This window comes from Bufo gargarizans, chromosome 6, assembly GCF_014858855.1.
Source record: "Bufo gargarizans isolate SCDJY-AF-19 chromosome 6, ASM1485885v1, whole genome shotgun sequence".
Taxonomy (NCBI): Eukaryota; Metazoa; Chordata; class Amphibia; order Anura; family Bufonidae; genus Bufo; species Bufo gargarizans.
Genome location: NC_058085.1, coordinates 250,228,873 through 250,251,669, shown reverse-complemented (window position 1 = coordinate 250,251,669; position 22,797 = coordinate 250,228,873). Strand labels below are relative to the sequence as shown.

Sequence of the window (22,797 nt, the reverse complement as noted above, 5' to 3'; positions counted from 1 at the left end):
ACGAGAGGTGCCATTGTCACTAAAGTGCAGGATGGTCTCAAATAGTGTCCTGGACATGGCAGCAGAGAACATGGGCATGTGATGAATTGGGTTCGTGGACCAAGATGACTGCAATTCATGCTTTTTTGTTAGGCCCATGTTGAGAAGGCCCAGAAAAGATTTAATTTCGGAAACTTGGAAGGATTTCCACCGGAAACACTGGGCATAAAAGCTTCCCGGGTTGGCGGCTATAAATTGAGTGGCATATTGATTTGTTTCTGCCACAACTAAGTCCAACAGCTCCACAGTCAAGAAAAGCTCAAAGAACCCCAGTGCCGAACCAATCTGAGCTGTCTCAATCCAAACTCCAGACTGGGCGGTGAAAGGGGGAACTACTTGTGCGGCTGAAGTTGGGGGCTGCCAATCAGGGTTTGCCAGCACCTCAGGGACTCTACGAGCCTGTCTGTGCAGTGGCTGCGACGGGGGAACTAATACACATGCCACCGTACCAGCTTAAAATACCCTTCTGGTGCTCGCCACTTCACCATGTTGTACGGCAGTACTGGTACTAGGTCCAGGATGGGTTGCGCTGCTGGTGTATGCCTCACCACGTAATCCGACAGCGCCAGCCCCACTCCGCTGCCCTTGAAGCGGATCCTGCGCAACCTGTGGTCTAGCAACACGGGGCCGGGTACGCCTGGTGGTATCAGGGACCTCAACCTCCTTGTCTGAACTTTGGGTCAGACTGCCACTGCTTTCTACAGGTTCGTATTCTGACCCGCTGGATTCGTCAGATGAGGGTTCGCATTCCTCATCCGACTGGGTCAGAAGCCTGTAGGCCTCTTCAGAAGAATACCCCTTATTTGACATTTGGACTACTAAATTTAGGGGGTATTCCCTGAGACTACCCAAGAAAAAAAGCAAGCCTGTCTTACAAATGGGAGGCTAGCGAAGTACCGGAGGCTTCTGCGATTTATAAAAAAATATCAAAACTGATTTTTTTTTTATCGCCGCAGCGCTTGTAAAGGGATTGTGCAGTGATAATAAAAAATTTTTTTTTTTTGTCACTGCAGCGGGGCGGGAGTGGGTGACACTAATACTATTATAGATCTGACTGATCAGTTCTGATCACTTACAGATACTATAAAAGTACAAATGCTGATTAGCGATACGCTAATCAGTGACTGCGGTGCGGTGGGCTGGGCGCTAACTGCCTAACAAAGGGGCCTAAACTATCCTAAACCTAAATGTCAATACTAGTGAACAAAAAAAAATTTTTTACACTGATCACTTTTTTCCCTTTCACTAGGTGATTGACAGGGGCGATCAAAGGGTTAATTGGGGTGATGGGGGGTGATCTGGGGGCGAAGTGTGCTGTTTGGTGTACTCACTGAACTGTGCTCCTCTGCTGGAACCAACCGACGAAAAGGACTAGCAGAGGAGCACAGCAGCCATTACACCTTATGTTTATAAATATAAGGTGTTATATGGCTTGTGATTTCGCTCAGAGACGCGATTAAGAATGAAGGGGCTGAGAAGGGGCGAGTCTACATTAAAGGGAACCCATCACCTGGATTTTGGGTATAGAGCTGAGGACATGGGTTGCTAGATGGCCACTAGCACATCTGCAATACCCGGTCCCCATAGCTCTGTGCTTTTGTGTAAAAAAATATAAAAATTTGATACATATGCAAATTAACCTCAGATGAGTCAAAGCTTGAAAATATGACTTCTCTGGTCACACAAGTAAGATATGACATATGTTAATGTGCATAAAAGGCGGGACGTACAAAAATGCATAATACTTGAACTAATGCATAAATTAATTGAATTAGTCTGCAAATGAAATTTAACGTGCAATTTATATGTTTAGGGTAAAACAATGAACATTTAGAAACACTCAGTGAGGGTAGCATAGTAGAGGTGACAGTTTCCCTTTAAGATCTACTAGACACATTTACTTGTGTACCTTTGGTTTAAGAGTGTCCAAAGAAAATTACTCAACTTCTGCTTCGGATTAGTTGGCAGGCTGTGCATCACACCATGGTAATGTCAGTCTCCCACAACTCCCTCAAAACCTGTGTTACCTGCAGTGAAAGAAAGCAAGTACAGCTTCTGTGCATGCACAGATGAGCAGGTACACATGCTGCAATGAACAGGGATACAAGGAGATACGTTGTAAAACAGTAGGTGCAGCTCTCCACATGTGTGCCCACCGGTGATGCAGTTGGAAGTTGCCTACAGCAAAAGTGCAAAGTGACAGGTGGGGGAAAATTCACCAACTTTTTAATGACATTTTCTGAGATTACATTTAATGACCTATATGTTTATGTGCATAATATCTTCTGAATGAACCATAGTTCTATTAGTGTGAAAACCAGCTTCAACACAAAAGAAAATATCAATCAGCACATCAAACTCCCATCCCATAACCCCAGAATCGGGGAAAGAAAGAAAAGGTTAGATTTGCAATTCTGGGTTTGCAGATGTAGCAAACGTGTGAGTTGTGTTGTGGCCCCATTAACTTCTACATGAGTACTGCGACACTGCAATACTTGGGCGTGCCCGTTATCACGCAACCAAGATCACCCTGTAGCTGAATACTAACACATTCTTACAACCCATTGTAGGCAACCATACTGCAGATATGGTGCACGGTAAAAATGAGTTTGACACCCCATCTAGATCCATTCAGGGAAGAAAAAAAAAAGAAAAAAAAAACCCACACAAACATACCACTAACTTTCAAAATATTTTATTTTCCAACAATCCAGGAGAAACCAGTAATAACTATTTACAGCTTATATCTAGTAACAACCTACAGTTACATGGATGGTAAAACTATCAGGAGGTGCCAATAAAATTTAGGCAACATGAGGGAGAGACTGGCAGTAGGCACATCTACGTACATTACTAGATTCTGACTTTACGGTTTTATTGTAGTCTGGATTCATAACCTTTTCCACTTTCCTCAATGCTCACTGCTTGCCATTGCCATTGATTGGTCTCTTCTTGTGGGCATCACTGGAGAGATATGCTTCAAGCTTGGGACGGCTACTAATGCGTTTGACATAGGCACAGAGGAGTGGGAAGCCTGAAAGGCAGTCTGGTGCCAGAACAAGATGGTTGTGCAGAAGATCCACCAGGTTGTAATCGGCAAAGGAAATCTACAAAGCAATAGGGAAATAATGCAGTTATACATCACAACTTTAGGAGTCAACGACTTACGGGGTACTCCGGCCCAACCAGTTTCTCCGTTCATTTCAGAAGGGTACAGGCCCCCCCACATCCCTGCATTTCTTAATTGTTCAAGTCACCCTAAATTCCCTGTCAGCTTGCAGAAAGGTCTATTAAAAGGGGAACCAGCATGGAACATAATACAAGTACTGAGCAGATTTACTGTCAACTCGACTATTAAACAATTGGGAGAAGGAAATGGCCCTGATAAGTGGAGGAGGCATTTCTCTATCGCTAACATATGGCAAAATTTCTCCTCCTCACTTGTACTATGGATTTCTACAAAGTTGTTTATAATCCAAGGTACATGTCAGTGTGTTTCCATGGTAACAGACTACAAACAATCATCCTGCTGTCAGTTTTCCATGTGTCCCTTACTTGCTGCTCAAGTACTGGAGCAACAAAGGTGGTTGTGAAGGCGTGCACAGCCTTTAGATCTTTATGAACGCGAGTATTCCTATGTGGAGGCTTGCAGGCTCTCTAACAGCCCTTTTTTTTTTTTTTTTATATATATATTTTATTTATAGTGCAAAAAAACATATCCACATAACATTTATAATATTATAAAGTCTAAGATCATCCCCGGCCCACCCCATCTATTCCCCCCCCCCCCCCCCTCCCAACCTTGCAGGAGGAAAAAAAAAAAAAAAAAAAAAAGGTACATATGCATGCATACACATATACACACACATACATACGTGCATATACATATATACACATGCACATACACATACATATACACACATAAAAAAAAAATAAAAAAAAAAATAAAAAAATTATATATATAAAAAAAAAAAAAAAAAAAAAAATGAAATCCAAATTAATTAACCATATCCCAGTCTTCCCACAGTTTACCCCATTTTAAATAGGATCCTCTTTGTTTATACATGAAAAATGGCCCTAAGATCCTGCAAACAGGGTGGGGCGTGATGACGTGATGTGAGAGACGCGTCTCGCTCTCCCTCCTCGCCAGCCTCCTCCCTCCCTCCTCGCCAGCCTCCTCCCTCCAGGCTCCTGCTCCCGCTCCTGCCGAAACAGCTGATGCCTTGAATGCGGCGGCTCCCTGGCCTACTTTCGTTGGTGTCGGCTTACCTCCCTCTCTGCTGGCTGGGGGCCGGCTGTTCCATTGGTTGTTGGTCGGTGTCGCTTCCTGGGGGGTCTGTTTTCCTGGTTTCCCTTGAGGAATCTGCGGTCTCCTCCTCAGCTTGCCTCCGGCTCCTTACCCTGGTGCACGGCACTCGTCTGCGATCAGCTGTTCCTTGGCTGCTCCTTGGCTTGTGGCAGCCTGCCCTCTGCTGGTGATTCTTGGGACTGCAGGCATCTATGTTGTTTCTTTTTTTCTTCTGTGACCTGGGTTCTCATCCGCGGCTGAAGGCGGCATCTGGATGGTTATTTTTTGGAGAAGATTCCCTGGCTCATCACCTGGCTTACTTAACCACCCGGGCGACCGCAAGGATTTCGTGCACCTTCGTTTTTGGCCGGTCCTGGACTTTCTGCTAGGCTTGAGGCGCATGCTGGACACGTGAGAACATTGCAATTTGCTGTTTGTGACGCTATTCTTGTTTTTCTTGCTAAACTCCCCCGCTATATTTTTTATTTTTTTTTGGTCTTGCTCCCTCTAGTGGTGTTTGGAGAAGAGGGGATAGAAGGGTGATAAAGCAAGGGAAGGGAGGAAAAAAGGGGGAGAAAGAGGATAAGAGGAGTAAAGAGGGGGGGAAGAAAATGGCCCCAAAGCGACGGTCAGTGGATTCCTCCGCAGCAAAGATGGTGTCTAAGACCCCTGACAATAAAATAGATAAGTTCCTGAAATCACCCCTCCCAAATGAAAAGAACACAGCTAAAATAAAATCGACTGCGAACTTAAAGAAACCTGCGAGAATTCCCCAAACTGATGAACTATCCGATAACGGATCAGTGGAGGCAGGACATGAGACAGGAGAGGAAAGTCTCTCTGCACAAATGCGAACTGAATACGATCCTTCAGTTCTGAATAAAATCTTGTGCGCCGTGGAAAATAACGGCACCTTAGTGCAAGGGATGGCTACCCAGCTGGGCTCAGTGCAGAGTGATATTGCCTTAATTAGAGAAGATCTTGTAAATATCCGGGAGCGAGTCTATAATGTTGAAAAAATAGTTGATTCCTTGCAAACCGATGTGGAAATGCTAAGATCCAAAACCGTGCTCCTGGCTTCAGAAAATCAATCATTACAAAATAAGCTGGAGGATCTGGAAAACAGGGCAAGGCGAAATAATGTCCGCATAATTGGCTTTCCAGAAGGAGCTGAAGGTCGACAGTTAGAGGAACAACTCAAAGATGTGGTTTTGAACAATCTTGGTAGTGATTACTTTTCCTCGATGTTTCAAATAGAAAGAGCCCATCGAATACCAGGGGGGAAACCTACTCCAGGGAGGCCGCCGCGAGCAATTATAATGAAATTATTATTGTCTGCTGATAGAGATATGATACTGAAAAGAGCAAGAGAGTGCACACCTACTGAATATCAGGGCACTAAATTGCTCTTTTTTCCAGACTTTGCTCGGCAGACCCAGGAAAAAAGAAGAAATTTTATAGAGATTAAAAAACGCTTGGCGTCCAAGGACATTAAATATTCTTTACAGTATCCAGCGAAACTAAGAGTGATCCATAAGGGAATTGTTCAATTTTTTGAAAAACCACAACAAGCGCTAGACTGGATGGAGCAAATGGGCATATGAAATTGCGCAATATCATTATGGAGGGGGCGGGGGGGTTGGGGTAAGGGAGAACGGCCGGAGGTTTAGAGGTTCGCTGATTAGATCGGGCGGATCAATGGAGAGGGGAGGGAGGAACCCACCTTGCAGGTTTGGGGTTGTGTGGTTTTTTTTTTTTTTTTTTTTTTTTTCCCTTTATTTTTTTTATTTTTTTCTTTTTCTTGCTTTGGTGTTTTTTTTTTTTTTCTTTCTTGCTACAGTGAAGGATGTCCACTAGAATTGTAACTTGGAATATTAGAGGGCTTGGGGAAAGGGTCAAAAGACAAGCTATCATGGATGCACTTAAAAGATATCTTCCAGCAATTATCTGCATGGTAGAAACTCATCTTACTAGAGAAACCGTGTCCCGCTTGACAACGGGATGGTACTCTCAATCTTATCACTCTACCTTTAGCAGCTCTTCTAGGGGCGTCTCAGTTCTGATTCATAATTCTGTGGACTTTACCCTTATAGAATCCTATATAGATGACCAGGGAAGATTTATCTTTTTGCATGGTAAGCTGCATGGCTATAGTTATATCCTTGCTTTCTTTTATATACCTCCGCCTTTTTCAATGTATCCACTGATCCAGCTAACACTTTTTTTTGAAGGGAGATCAGAATGCCGGCTAGTTCTGATGGGGGACTTCAATGCAGTAATGGACCCCAATAAAGATAGATTTACATCAGATGCAGAACGGGGGAGGAGCTTATGTACTTCTGCCTGGAGGTTGGACTGGTGGATATATGGGAACATCTTGGCGGAGGTAAGCGAGTATATTCTTGTGTTAGCAGGGGCGGTAGAGCAATGTCTAGAATTGATTTAGCATTTACTAATGAGAGTAATCTGAGTAACATCCGCAAGATACGATATGGGGTAAGAACAATTTCGGATCATTCACCCGTACTGGTTGAGGTTTGCACTGGGAAGAACAAGGATAATAGGGGGCTAGGATTTAAGTTGAATCCATATTGGTTTACTATTATGGACAATCTTCAGTCCACTAAATCTCTGATATCCTCCTTTTGGGAGGTGAATCGCCCCTCTGCCAACATCAATATAGTATGGGATGCCCTGAAAGCATATCTGAGGGGGGTCTTTATAAGCGAGATTGCGGCAGTAAAGAGAACATTTAAAAAAAAAGAGGAGGAACTGGCCAAGGCTGCTGCAGACACAACTGAGCGATTTTCCAGTCAACCTACTGAGTATAACAGGGAAGAGATGCAGAGGGCCAGTTGCTCCTTGGAAAAATATATAATAGAGAAAGCAAATCATAGAGTATTTTTCAAGGGCTTAAAATATTTTTCGGAGTCTGGACGTCCTGGTAGGCTGCTAGCTAGGATAATCACACAACAAGACAAGAAAAATCAATCTATTGTCGCTATTCGTAATATAGCGGGGGAAATTATAACAGATCCAGAAGGAATCAGGGACACTTTTCTACAATATTTTATTCAGACATACAGTCCGCCTTCTGGCCTGTCACCCGACCTGGCGACGCGGTTCCTGGAGAGGATTTCACTTTCTACTCTAAACGAAGCCCAAATAGAATATCTGGAAGAGGAGTTGTCTCTTTCGGAGCTCCAGGAGGCTTTGGGATCTGTCTCGGGGAATTCGTCGCCAGGTATGGATGGTCTTCCATATGAGGTCTACCGCAAGTACAGCGATGTGATTTTCCCTCAGCTGTTAGAGGTCTTCTCCCAGGCAACACAGGCAGGGAGCTTACCATGTACTATGATGGAGGCTCTTATCGTTTTAATTCCTAAAAAGGACAAGGACCCGATAGAAATGAGCTCTTATAGACCAATTTCGCTACTAAACACAGACGCTAAGTTATTATCCAAAGTTTTGGCTAGGAGGCTTTCACGGGTCATATCCACTATTATCCACCCAGACCAAAATGGTTTTATGCCCAAAAGGGGTACCCATCACAACCTGCACAGGCTATTTATGAATATTCAGTCCCCGGGGTGCGGCGCCCGCTCCATCCTGTCGTTGGATGCCACCAAAGCCTTCGACAGGGTGGAGTGGACTTTTCTCTGGGAGGTGATGAAAAAAATGGGCTTTGGCCCTAGATTTATGGCGATGGTTCAGTTATTATATAGCTCCCCAGCTGCTAGGATCAGGATTAACGACACGATTACAGAGAGCTTCACCTTAGGAAGAGGCACCCGTCAAGGATGTCCTCTCTCCCCTCTTTTGTTCAATATTTATATTGAACCTTTAGCAGCCAGTATAAGGCAGGATCTGCAGGTGGCCGGCTTCGGTATAATGGGGAAGTATGACCGTGTATCTCTTTACGCAGATGATATCTTGGTTTTTCTTCATCAAACAGAAACCACTCTCCCTCGTATAATGAATTTGGTTGGTTCTTTCTCTGCTCCGTCTGGCCTGGAGATCAATTGGGAGAAGACTGTTCTCCTCCCTATAGACGAGCTGCGAGGCGATTGGGATAACCAGTTAACAGTCTCTGAATCAATAAAGTACCTGGGGATTTCAGTTTCTGCCAAACCTCAGGAATATCTACAACTTAACTTGATTCCCCTGCTGATAAAGTTGAGGGCTAAAATCAAGATATGGCAAAAAATTCTGCATACAAGAGCTGATAGAATTTCTCTAATAAAAATGGTAGTACTTCCCCAGGTTCTTTATGTCCTGCGCAACTCACCTGTATGGATCGCAGATAAGTATTTTAGATTGATAGAGCGGATGCTTAACGATCTATTATGGGGGAGGAAGCGTGTTAGATTGAAGGCGCTTTATTTCTCCATGCCTTATAACCAGGGAGGCCTTAATCTCCCCTATTTTAGGGGTTACTTTATGGCCTCTCAACTCTGCCTTTTTAAGGACTGGGAAAATAGCAGCTTTTGCAGTAAAGTGGTGAAAGACTCAGGTTTTACGGATTTCCTTACTGTATTGGAGTCCGACTATTTATCAAATATACAGACCGGGCATACACTTTTCTGCAGAATGGCTATAAAGACCTGGCGGGTTATTAGGAGCTGGTGTGGAGTTAAGGCATCACTTATATGTACCCCACTATGGCATAATCCAAAGCTTTTGAATTTAAGGGACTTGAATTGCTGCCAGTATTGGAGGACTAGGAATGTTGAGTACTTACATCAGGTGGTTAGTGGTGGACAAATTCTGTCCTCGATGGAATTGGGGCAAAGGGCTAATCTGAGTGAGGTGGCCTGGTACGCATATTTTCAATTGAGGTCTGCACTTTCTAGTACTTTGAATAGTCACCTTTTTCTTATAGATACTCCTGAATTTTTACACGATTTAATTATTAAGAAACCCGCCACGAAAATTAAAATATCACATTGCTATAGACACTTAATGAAACATTTTTTTTTGGGTCTTCTTTCACCAGGACAGAAGTCCTGGTCTTCGTTACTTTTAGAGGTGGGTCCCCCAGATTGGGAGAACATAGGGGAAAGTTTAAAATATGTTTCACACAATTTTAATCACACTGTTGTACAATTTAACATTTTGCACAAAATATATGTGACACCTATGTGGTTATATAGAAGAGGACTTAGAGCCTCCTCCGATTGCCCACGCTGTGGCGACTCCGAGGCAGACCACTTACACCTGTTTTGGGACTGCCCAATGGTGGGCAGCTATTGGAGATCGGTCCAGACCACTCTGGCTCGTAAACTCAACATTGCTGTTCCTCTGTCTCCCAGGATATGGGTCTTGGGAGACTTATCGGAGGTTAATTATCAGCCCATAAAACGTAAATTATTGATTAAGGTTATGTTCTTGGCCAGGCTTCTTGTTTCCAGGTTATGGTTTAGTTCCTCCGCTCCAGATTGCAGCAATTGGCTGGCCTTGGTAGAGAAAGTGAAAAGCTATGAGAGGATTCTGTATAAATAACAGCCCTTTTTTTAAATAATAATCTTTACATGTATGGAAATATATGCACAAGAAAATACAGTAATCTATATATTCTCCAAACACAGAATAGGACTGCATGGAGTTTTTTTTTTAAATCAAATTTCTGATCAATGGCCTGTCAAATAAATAGTCCTAGTAAAACTAGAGCAAATCAATACTCACATGAGCTCCTACCACAAACCCCTTCCCCTCATTATTAGAGGCAAGCAGACGTTCAAAGTGACCAAGGTCAGTGGGCAGAGCCTTAACGTAATCATCTTTTCCATTCTCCTAAACAAAAAAGGAAATCACATGAATCTTCTGAAGAGGAAGACATTTCTCTGTCAGACTTCTGGGTGTCACTCACATAGTTCTGATAGATCATCTTCAAATACTTCAGCCGAAGATCTTCCACTCCATCATTAACCATGTCTATGAGGCTTGCCTCATGAGGAGTTTTCCCATACAGATCTACAACCCAATCATAGTTCAGAATGAGTAAATATATGCAGAGGGATCCACAAGCTCAATACATAAAAAAACAAAAGAGGCTCCGACACCCGAGTTGGGGGGCGCAAACCAGCCAATAGCAGGCCATGATTGGGACAAGCCTCCCTAGAGTCACCTGGAGATGTAGCAGCAGCCGTGCTGGGATCAGGAGCTGCGCAGGGGAGGTGGGAAAGTATAATCTATATGAGGGGCCCAGGCATGGGGGGGGGCATATCTTAGACTTTGTATAACCCCTTTAAGTTGTAATACCATGATTCCTGGCAAGAAGGCGCAAAATGGCATTGGACTGATACAGAGTGAAGTCTCCATCTTTAAATCCTGGAAGTTGGCCATACACCTACAAGGAGAAAATAAGACAAGGAACTTTAAGACAGTTTGACAGCACTGAATGTTAACTACAGCAAAATTCCTGGCATCAATGGGATCTGATTGGTGCAGATGACAAAAATAAAAAAAATATAAACATAAACAAACTGAGTGTAAAGAGTATTGGTCAGGTCCCCACAGCCACATAGTGATGAAAACGCTCCTTCCATGCATACAATCAATAGGGATGAAAGTAGGAAAAAAAAAAAAAAAAAAAAAAATGACACAGGTACTGAATGGATCAAGTACTGGAAGTGGAGCATCTAGGGCAGGGGATAGGAACCTTCAGAATACCAGCTGTTGTGAAACTACAACTCTCAGCATGCTCCAATCATTTCTACAAGTTCTGAGAAGATTAGAGGAAGCATGCATGCTGGGAGTTGTAGTTTCACAACAGCTGTCTCCCTTCTCCTGGTTTATAGTATAAGGACAGGAAGGAACACAGGAGAGGTGAGAATTGAAGACCAAACCTAAGCAGGGTGTTCTAGTGGTGATAAATAAGGGCCTTAGACTGAGGACATAATACATTAACATTTACATAAAATTACTCAATTAACCACGGTCTGGAATGTCCTTTCAGACATGGCAGCTGTCGAGCAGGGGGGGGGGTGACAGCAGGACCCCGCAGAGAGAAGGTAAGGACCATTCCTGTATGTCCCTGCCTTCTAGATCGCTGTATACAAAATGCTCAACGAGTCCTGTCCAGGCCCGGTGGCAATGTGACCGCCAGGGGAGTGCAGGAGCTGATGGGTCTTCCATAGATCAATCAGCCCTGCACTGAGGCCATGGCGAACACCTTACCTCCCTTATGGTGGGGGTGATCAACGCATGGAACTAGTTTGTGGTGGCGAGAGGGGACAAAACGCGGTATGGTCCCCAGTTTTGCCCCTATGGAGAAACCCTTAACTCCCAGAATTGGCTTCTCAGACTGAGTTCTTGCTGCAGAGGGGGATTAAATACCTCACCCAATTGTTGCATGTTGAAGCTCTACTTGGAACCTTGTTAAGATCCAGCCATTCTAAATATAATTTTTTGCCATTTTTCAAGTGGTCTTAAACTTTTGATCAGGACTGTATGTGCGTCCTTTGCGGCTAGAATATGGGGAGACAGAAAATTGCCAGGCGAGTAGAACATAGTAAAATGGTCTCTGCCTTCTATGGGACACTAATATCGTATCAACCTTCGTCTATACCTAAAGCTTTTGCCAAATGGAAAGAGGACATCACGAAATTAGAGCTGCAGCAGGAGAGGGAATTGGCCTCTACATGGAGATCGGCGATTTGTGCGCAGGATCAGCCGATTCAGGCCAAGTGGATACACAGTATATTTGCTTGAATATACAAACTCTCAGATATCTGTACCAGATGTGGCATTGGCAAGGGAACGCTAAGGCACATGATTTGGGAATGTCCAGTTATTGCAGACTTTTGGGAAGACGTGCACAGATATCTCAATTCCAGACTGGGTCTCCCAGCAGTTAGTCTACTGGACCTTGTCAACGACATTCCTACCAAATACACTAAAATCCTTTATAGGTTACTACTATTCTATGCTAGGAAGTCCATTCTGCTAAATTGGAAGCCTCCAAAGAGTCCCTCCTTATCCCACTGAAGACAATGCAACTTTACCCATGTACAAATTGACCTTTGTAGCTAGGGGTACACCCTATGCCCAAGGTAAACTCATTGCACCCCCATTCAATTAAATGGGGCCGTTCAGATGAGCGGTGATATTCACTCAACACTTGTGCGTTGCGTGAAAATCACAGCATGCTCTATATTCTGCGTTTTTCACGCAACGCAGGCCCTATAGAAATGAATGGGTCTGCATGAAAATAACAAGTGCTGATGCGGTGCGATTTTTACACATTGTTGCTAGGAGACTATAGGGATGAAAGCAACCCGGACCCCATTAAAGTGTATACACCATTATTTTCCCTTACAACATGGTTATAAAGGGAGAATGGCATTCTTAATACAGAATGCTTACCAAAATGTGGATTGAGGGGGGTTAAAAAATAAAAATGAACTCTCCTCATCCAATTGATCACGCAGCCGGCAAAGTCTTCTTGCTTCTTTCAGGACCTGCAAATAAAAATTAACCCCCTCAATCCACATTTTAGTAAGAACTCTGTATTGAACTATTATTTTCCTTTAGAACATAGTTAAGGGAAAAAATAATAAAATTAATACAACACCCAACCCAAACCTGAACTTCAGTGAGGAAGTCTGGGTACCACATTCAGGTTTTTTTTCTCACGCATGTGCAAAATGCATCGCACAAACAAAAACACCTGCAAACTCATGCAGCGTTTCCGCAATACAAACGCAACGCATCTGGAGCAAATCCAGGATGCCCGTGTGAAAGAGGCCAGCTTTAGGGAGAGCATCTTAGGGGAAATGTTGTCCATTGGCACAAAAGGATCCGACGTCAGGGCTGAAAGACCTAAGTTTGAATCCTAAGGAGGGATCCCATTTCTGCAAACTGGGGATAACTTAGAAACTGCAGTGATGAATCCTTAGGACAGGAAACAGAACTGGAGGTGGAGAGGGTGGTCCTCGTTTTAAGGTTTGTCACCTGAAAAATGGGTATTATGCTGGCTGACATTAGCATGTCGCTAATGCCAGCTGAACATAACTATATTAGTGCCATCTCACTGCCTGAAGCCATTGAGATTTTTTATAATATGCTAATTAGTATCTAGGAAAGGGGGGGGGCGGTTTGGGGGGTGTTGCATCTGCTCCTAGAGGCTGTTTGCCCACGTCTTGTCACGTCCTTTGCTTGATTGACAGGGCCAGGGCAGCGCTGTTCTGCTCCCACTGTCCATGTCTACTAAGAAAATCTCACGCCTGCGGTGAGGGAAGGACGTTCTCAGCACAGGCGCAGTAAGGAAGCCAGCAGCCTCCGAGCATACTCTCACTGCACCGAATACTGAACGGGATGGCGCAGGCACAAGATTTTCTTAGTAGACAGCTGGCGGGTGGAGAGCAGCGCTGCCCTGGCCATCAAGAGAAGGACGTGAAAAGAGGTGGGCAAATGGAGCCTCTAGGAGCAGTTGCAACGCCCCCACCCTGCTCCTACAGGCTAATTAGCATATTATAGAAGTCATTTTTCTCAATAAAGGCTTCAGGCAGTGAGATGGCACCAATATAGGCATGTATAGTTCTGTTCAGCTGACATTAGCACATCTCTAATGTCAATCAGCTTAATACCCATTTTTCAGCCGTTTCTGGATCCCATTTCCTGTCCTGGGGAGTAGGAGGCGGTCTCTCCATGGGTGCCGTCATAGGCAAAGGGGAAAATACCATGTTAGAAAATCTAGATGCCGCTCCCTCCCTTCTGAGCCCTGGCATATCCCCAAATGACAGTTTACGACCACAGTTGGGGTGTTACTGTACTGTAAAATCGTGTGGGGGGGGGTTATTCTTCTGTTATCTTTTGTGAAAAAGTTTGGGCCTAAAGCACCATTTTCTTGCCCTGTCGTGTGCCCAAACATTGTTATGTGACCACATATGGGGCGTTTCTGAAAACTGCAGAATCAGGTTAAGGGCTTGTTCACACAACCGTTGCCCCTCCGTCCCCGTATTGCGGATCTGCAATACATGGGCACCGTTCCGTGTGCATTCTGCATTACGGATGTAAACCTATTCACTTCAATGGGTCTGCAAATCTGGAGATGTGGAACGGGATCACTACGGAGTGCTTCCGTGGGGTTTGGTTCCGTACCACAAAAAGATAGAACTTGCTCTATATTTTTGCAGAACGGACGGATGCAGACCCATTCAAGTTAAATGGGTCTGGATTCATCCTGACTGCTATATGGAGGTTGCCCGTGCATTGGGGACCGCAAATTGCGATCCCAATGCACAGAACAGCCATGTGAATGAGCCCCAATAAATATTTAGGTTTGTTTTGTTAACTAGAGATGAGCGAATTTCAACTTCTAAAATTCTATGACAGAATGCATAACGGAATGCCTTTAGACTAGAGGCATTCTGTTATTCATTCCGTCATAATAGAAGTTTATGGGCTGCAAAACGGATCCCGATTGTTTTGCAGCTCCAGACAAAATACCCAAGGAGCCATTGGCTCCTAACCTGAAATTTTTTGTTGCCAAATTTAAGATATGCATTTGAAAAAAAATAAAAACCAAAAAAGCTGTGTGCATTCCACATTTTATGGAACGTCTGGACCAGAACAGTCCCAACCTAATTTGTCAGGATAAGGTGACAAAAAAAATTTCAAGTTCTTTTTTCCCTGTTATGCGGTGAACGCCATAGGAGATATTTTTAAATATTTTAATAGTTTACATATTGCCACGCCCAAAAAAGTGCAATTTATTTTATTGTTTATATACACTCACCTAAAGAATTATTAGGAACACCTGTTCTATTTCTCATTAATGCGATCATCTAGTCAACCAATCACATGGCAGTTGCTTCAATGCATGTAGGGTTGTGGTCCTGGTCAAGACAATCTCCTGAACTCCAAGCTGAATGTCAGAACGGGAAAGAGGCGATTTAAGCAATTTTGAGCATGTCATGGTTGTTGCTGCCAGACAGGCCGGTCTGAGTATTTCCCAATCTGCTCAATTACTGGGATTTTCACGCACAACCAATTCTAGGGTTTACAAAGAATGGTGTGAAAAGGGAAAAACATCCAGTGTGCGGCAGTCCTGTGGGTGAAAATGCCTTGTTGATGCTAGTGGTCAGAGGAGAATGGGCCGACTGATTCAAGCTGATAGAAGAGCAACATTGACTGAAATAACCACTCGTTACAACTGAGGTATGCAGCAAAGCATTTGTGAAGCCACAACACGCATAACCTTGAGGCGGATGGGCTACAACAGCAGAAGACCCCACCGGGTACCACTCATCTCCACTACAAATAGGAAAGAGAGGCTATAATTTGCACAAGCTAACCAAAACTGGACTTTTTTTCTGGAAAAATGTTGCCTGGTCTGATGAGTCTCACTTTCTGTTGAGACATTCAAATGGTAGAGTCCGAATTTGGCGTAAACAGAATGAGAACATGTATCCATCATGCCTTGTTACCACTGTGCAGGCTGGTGGTGGTGTAATGGTGTGGGGGATGTTTTCTGGGCACACTTTAGGCCCCTTAGTGCCAAATGGCCATCATTTAAATGCCACCGGCTACCCGAGCATTGTTTCTGACCATGTCCATCCCTTCATGACCACCATGTACCCATCCTCTGATGGCTACTTCCAGCAGGATAATGCACCATGTCACAAAGCTCGAATCATTTCAAATTGGTTTCTTGAACATGACAATGAGTTTACTGTACTAAAATAGCCCCCACAGTCACCAGATCTCAACCCAATAGCGCATCTTTGGGATGTGGTGGAACGGGAGCTTCGTGCCCTGGATGTGCATCCCTCAAATCTCCATCAACTGCAAGATGCTATCCTATCAATATGGGCCAACATTTCTAAAGCATGCTGTCATCACCTTGTTGAATCAATGCCACGTAGAATTAAGGCAGTTCTGAAGGCAAAAGGGGGTCCAACACCATATTAGTATGGTGTTCCTAATAATTCTTTAGGCGAGTGTATTTTATATGTAAAATTGGGCAAGGGAGTGTTTTAAACGTAATTTGTTTTTAAAAGTTTTTTTTTTTTTTTAATAACCATTTCCCCCCCTTAGGGGCTAGAACCCTTGTCCAATTCACCAGCGAGCCGACTATGGCAGCCAGGGCTTCAGTAGTGTCCTGGCTGCCATGGTAACCGATCGGAGCCCTGGGCTTACAGTACTGGGACTCCGATTGGAAATCCCACCAATGATTATAATACTTAGGAGGGGGTTCGGTGCGGCACCCGAGGGGTTAATAGCGGTGGGGTGCCGGGTAAGGGGGGGGGGGGGAGGGGAGGGACTGCCTCCTTCTCTCCTGTGCTGTTGAGAAGAATATAGCATGCACTGACAGCAGCGTGTGCCATGTCAGTTTGTGAAAGCGGCAGAGCAGCGGAGGGTCTAGGCGCAAATGGCCACAAGACTACAAAGTCTTGTCGCCATTTAGCAATTTTAGGTCGCATTTGCGACCATTTTGGTCGCCATCTGGAGCCCATAGACTTTTATTATGATGGAATGAATAACTAAAGGCATTGCATCATAGAAATGCACTATGGTCTGTAGTAACAGAATCCATAACGCAATTCACCTTTTAACAAAGTGTGAACGAATTTTAAAAAAGTAAATTCGCTCATCTCTGTTAAAATTCTGGAACATAGCAAGGTTTTTAAAACAAATAAATATTTGAATGGAAAAAAACCCCAAAAACAGCAAAATCTATTTTGTTTTAATTCCGATGGAATACCTAAAGGGTTAACAACATTTCTAAAGCCAGTTTTGAATAGTTTGAGGGGTGTAGTTTCTAAGATGGGGTCATTTATGTTTTTTGACAATGATTATAATACTTAGGAGGGGGTTCGGTGCCGCACCCGAGGGGTTAATAGCGGTGGGGGGGGGGACTGCCTCCTTCTCTCCTGTGCTGTTGAGAAGAACATAGCACGCACTGACAGCAGCGTGTGCCATGTCAGTTTGTGAAAGCAGCAGAGCAGCGGAGGGTCTAGGCGCAAATGGCGACAAGACTACAAAGTCTTGTCGCCATTTAGCAATTCTAGGTTGCATTTGCGACCATTACGGTCGCCATCTGGAGCCCATAGACTTATTATGATGGAATGAATAACTAAAGGCATTGCATCATAGAAATGCACTATGGTCTGTAGTAACAGAATCCATAACGCAATTCACCTTTTAACAAAGTGTGAACGAATTTTTAAAAATTTAATTCGCTCATCTCTGTTAAAATTCTGGAACATAGCAAGGTTTTTAAAACAAATAAATATTTGAATGGAAAAAAAAATCTGCAAAATCTATTTTGCTTTAATTCCAATGGAATACCTAAAGGGTTAACAACATTTCTAAAGCCAGTTTTGAATAGTTTGAGGGGTGTAGTTTCTAAAAATGGGGTCATTTATGGGTTGTTTCTATTATGTAAGCCCCACAAAGTGACTTCAGAACTGAAACTTAAGTTATCTTGGAAATTTTCCTAAAAATTAAATAAAGCTTCTAAAATTCTAAACCTTTTAATGTCCTAAAAGAATAAACTTACATTACCAAAATGATGCCAACATAAAAGTAGACCTATGGGGAATTTTAATGAATATTTTATTAAAGGCATCACTGTCTTAAGGCAGAGAGTCAAATTTAGATTTTTGTAAAGGAGAATATATACCGTATTTTTCGCCGTATAAGACGCACCTAGGTTTTTGGGGAGGAAAATAAGAAAAAAAATATTTTTAACCAAAAGGTGTGCTGTGGGTTTGGAACTAGGTGGTCTGTGGATGGCACTAGTACTGGGGATCTGTGGATGACGGACACTTATGGGGGGATCTGTAGATGACGGACACTGTTATGGGGGGGATCTGTGGATGACGGACACTTATGGGGGGATCTGTAGATGACGGACACTGTTATGGGGGGGATCTGTAGATGACGGACACTGTTATGGGGGGGATCTGTAGATGACGGACACTGTTATGGGGGGGATCTGTAGATGACGGACACTGTTATGGGGGGATCTGTAGATGACGGACACTGTTATGGGGGGGATCTGTAGATGACGGACACTGTTATGGGGGGGATCTGTAGATGACGGACACTGTTATGGGGGGGATCTGTAGATGACGGACACTGTTATGGGGGGGATCTGTAGATGACGGACACTGTTATGGGGGGGATCTGTAGATGACGGACACTGTTATGGGGGGGATCTGTAGATGACGGACACTGTTATGGGGGGGATCTGTAGATGACGGACACTGTTATGGGGGGGATCTGTAGATGACGAACACTGTTATGGGGGGGATCTGTAGATGACGGACACTGTTATGGGGGGGATCTGTAGATGACGGACACTGTTATGGGGGGGATCTGTAGATGACGGACACTGTTATGGGGGGATCTGTAGATGACGGACACTGTTATGGGGGGGATCTGTAGATGACGGACACTGTTATGGGGGGGATCTGTAGATGACGGACACTGTTATGGGGGGGATCTGTAGATGACGGACACTGTTATGGGGGGGATCTGTAGATGACGGACACTGTTATGGGGGGGATCTGTAGATGACGGACACTGTTATTGGGGGGGATCTGTAGATGACGGACACTGTTATGGGGGGGGATCTGTAGATGACGGACACTGTTATGGGGGGGGATCTGTAGATGACGGACACTGTTATGGGGGGGGATCTGTAGATGACGGACACTGTTATGGGGGGGGATCTGTAGATGACGGACACTGTTATGGGGGGGGATCTGTAGATGACGGACACTGTTATGGGGGGGGATCTGTAGATGACGGACACTGTTATGGGGGGGATCTGTAGATGACGGACACTGTTATGGGGGGGGACCTGTAGATGACGGACACTGTTATGGGGGGGATCTGTAGATGACGGACACTGTTATGGGGGGGGATCTGTAGATGACGGACACTGTTATGGGGGGGGATCTGTAGATGACGGACACTGTTATGGGGGGGGATCTGTAGATGACGGACACTGTTATGGGGGGGGGATCTGTAGATGACGGACACTGTTATGGGGGGGGGATCTGTAGATGACGGACACTGTTATGGGGGGGGGGATCTGTAGATGACGGACACTGTTATGGGGGGGGGGATCTGTAGATGACGGACACTGTTATGGGGGGGGATCTGTAGATGACGGACACTGTTATGGGGGGGGGATCTGTAGATGACGGACACTGTTATGGGGGGGGGGATCTGTAGATGACGGACACTGTTATGGGGGGGGGATCTGTAGATGACGGACACTGTTATGGGGGGGATCTGTAGATGACGGACACTGTTATGGGGGGGGATCTGTAGATGACGGACACTGTTATGGGGGGGATCTGTAGATGACGGACACTGTTATGGGGGGGGGATCTGTGGATGACGGACACTGTTATGGGGGGATCTGTAGATGACGGACACTGTTATGGGGGGATCTGTAGATGACGGACACTGTTATGGGGGGATCTGTGGATGACGGACACTGTTATGGGGGAACTGTGGATGACTGACACTGTTATGGGGGGGGGGGGGATCTGTGGCTGGCACTGTTACAGGGGGAGGGGGGATCTGTTATACGTGTGTCATCCACAGACCCTCCCAGCCCATAACTGTGCCATCCACAGATCCCCCGCCTCTCCAGTATACTAATATAATAATTCTTATTAAATTAATAGTTATTAAATATGCCTCTTTATTCCTAAAAGTACCTTAAATCCTAAGAGCTTCAGTACAATGCCGGCAGGCCGGGCAGCCGGCGCGGCGCGTCACTCACTGACGTCACTTGCCTGCGCCGCCTGCTTCATTCATAAAGTAGGCGGCGCAGGCACGTGACATCAGGGAGTTACGCTGCTGCCCGCCCGGCCTGCATTGTACAGATGCGCTTAGGATTTAAGGTACTATTAGGCATAAAGGGGCATATTTAATAACCATTAATTGAATATGACATATTTTATTAGCACACCGGAGCGGCGGGGCGGGCCTTCAGTACAGTGACTGCACCGCCCCGTCGCTATTGCCGGCCCTAGCTCCTCCTCCCAGTCCCTCCCCGAGTCCCCGCTCGCTTTACATCGCTGCCAGCGATGTAAAACTGACTGCATTCGCCGTATAAGACGCAGGGGCATTTTCCCCCCATTTTGGGGGAAGAAAAAGTGCGTCTTATACGGCAAAAAATACGGTATATATCTCTAAAAACATTGACTCAAATTTACCATTAACATAAGATACAATGTGTCAGGAGAAAGTCTCAGAATGTCCTGGATACGCAAGTGTTCCAAAGTTATTACCACAAAGTGACACGTCAGATTTGCTAAATTAGGCCTAGTCAGGAAGGGGGTAAATGGCCTGGTCTGAAAGTGGTTAAGATCATTTTTTTAACCAGTTCAAGACACAGCCAGCCAATCTTCCCCTACCCGACAGCTTATTTTTGCAACTCAGACGTGTCCCTTATACAAGCCATTCTGAAGTTTGTGACACATGTACTGTACTTCATGTTGGTGGTAAATTTGAGTTGATATGTTGCCATTTTCTAAGTTTGAATTTCTGCTTTTAAGACAGATGGTATTTTATGAATGTCAATATAATTTTAGGACAGTTGAAAGCTTTGCATTTTAGAAGCAATTTAACCAAATTTAAGAAAATTTCCATTTTTGAAACTATACTCCTCAAATTATTAAAATAAATAAATAAAAAAATATAAAAAAAAATGTAGTTAACCTTTTAGTTGAGCCAAAAAGGAATTAGAGAAAATTGAAAGTGAAATTAAATGTTTCTTTGCAGACTTTCCAGTTCAATCCATTTTTTCTGTGGCACAGCAAGGGTAACAGCATAAGCTACAATATCGCCCCCATCCTGCAGTTTACAGAATTTACAGCCAATACGTGGCTCTTTATGATACACCCCACTTGTTCAGACAAGAACTTACTCAGAACATAGTTTTTCATTGTATTTTTTTTTTTATCTGTCACAGGTACATGCATTTTGTGCACTACATGCCGACTATGTGTGCACATCAGGACACAGTGCAGCGTGGTGCGAGCCGGCTGCAGACCACGGAGCGGTGAGTAATAGCAAGCAAGTCACTTATGCGCCAAATAAATCCTTCATGCAAAAAATTTGCATCAAGAATTTTTTTTGCACACAATTGATGCGAGTAATATTTTCAGCCTTACATCACTCCATAACCACATAATTGTAGTAACCATATGTAACCTGGTTTACATTGCTGGGGCATGTACCGTATCTGCATCCAGAGGACAAGTCTTTTCATCCCCTTCTGGGGCTTCCCTCACCACCTGGGAATGAGTGAGAGCTTCAGGGGTCTCCGCTTCTACCTTAATCACCACCTGTAGGGGGCAATGTTTCTACCGCACACACCTTTACCATGAACATCCTGCATGGCAGTATTCTACTCCCAAGGTACTCCTGACACTTGCAGGAAATTTTTCCTAGATATCTCTGGCTCATTGCTAGGCAGTTCATTAGTGACTGCAGCCACATCCATTGCGCACACCTCACTGACTTGCCCCATCCAGGAATTTGGGCGCCTCTCCTTGGGTTAGTCACACCAGGATGATCTGTTTTCCGCAACACACTAGTTCTTTCCTCAGCAGTCTGAGGTGTCAGTACTCACGATACTTGCAGGTTCATAGGGTTCAGCATGACACCTCGTGCAAGGCTGGGTTAGACTCACCATACAACAATCCATGCTCTGCTCAGCATTAACCCCTGCTGCACACAGTCACTTCACCTCCAAGGAGGTAACCCCCTGGTCCATCACTGGTTCTGTACACCCTTCCAGCATAGTCATCACACATCAAGTTTGCAGACTTGACACTCATGCCACCTGTAGTTACAGTAGACTCCTGGTTGCCACTAGCTGTTATGGTGACATCCTTGTCAACCATGAACTCTAGGAGCACACATGAGCAGTCTCCTCATCTGACTCAAAGGCATTCTGTCACCACTAGTGAGTGTATACAACTGCTCATATGGCGCTGTAGGTCTTCTTTAGGACATTCTAACCAGAACTGTATAGGCAATCTAAATGTATTTGTGCCCCTCAAAAAACGATTTCATAAATATGGTAATGAGCTTGTAAAAGAGTCCAAGGGGCAGAACTTATTGTTCTTGGAGCCCGGCCGCACCCATTCTTAGAAAGCCCTGCCCCTTCCCTCATCTGCTATTCTTCTTGGTGTGGACATCACCCTGCCGCAGCTGTAAAGAAAAAAAGAAAACTCTTGCGCATCATCTAGTGCATTTGCCTGTGCACCCTGAATAACTCAATAAGTGATCTGTGCAGTTTTTGCAGTTCTCTGTATGGAGCGATCTGCACTTTATTGAATTTTTTTGTGGGAGGAGAAAGCTAAATGTGTCATTGTGACCTACTCCATCTGTCCATTTGCCATACTGAATATTTATATTTTAATACAGGTGGTTTCACATGCAGCTATACCCACGATGTGTATTTTTTTTTTTTATTTCAGCCTCCCCAA

At 44.4% G+C, this 22,797-nt stretch overlaps 1 protein-coding gene across 1 annotated transcript in view; it reads right to left on the bottom strand.

The window, feature by feature from the left end:
- Positions 1-2,721: 2,721 nt before the first annotated feature.
- Positions 2,722-22,797, bottom strand: part of LOC122942405 (glutathione S-transferase P 1-like) — a 38,387-nt gene continuing 18,311 nt past the window's right edge. The window contains exons 4-7 of the mRNA XM_044300014.1: positions 10,589-10,676; positions 10,197-10,300; positions 10,013-10,120; positions 2,722-3,146 (exon numbers count right to left, since the gene is read on the bottom strand). Of these exons, the coding sequence (XP_044155949.1) occupies positions 2,958-3,146; positions 10,013-10,120; positions 10,197-10,300; positions 10,589-10,676 (489 nt within the window). The 3' untranslated portion in view covers positions 2,722-2,957. The remainder of the gene's footprint in view (positions 3,147-10,012; positions 10,121-10,196; positions 10,301-10,588; positions 10,677-22,797) is intronic.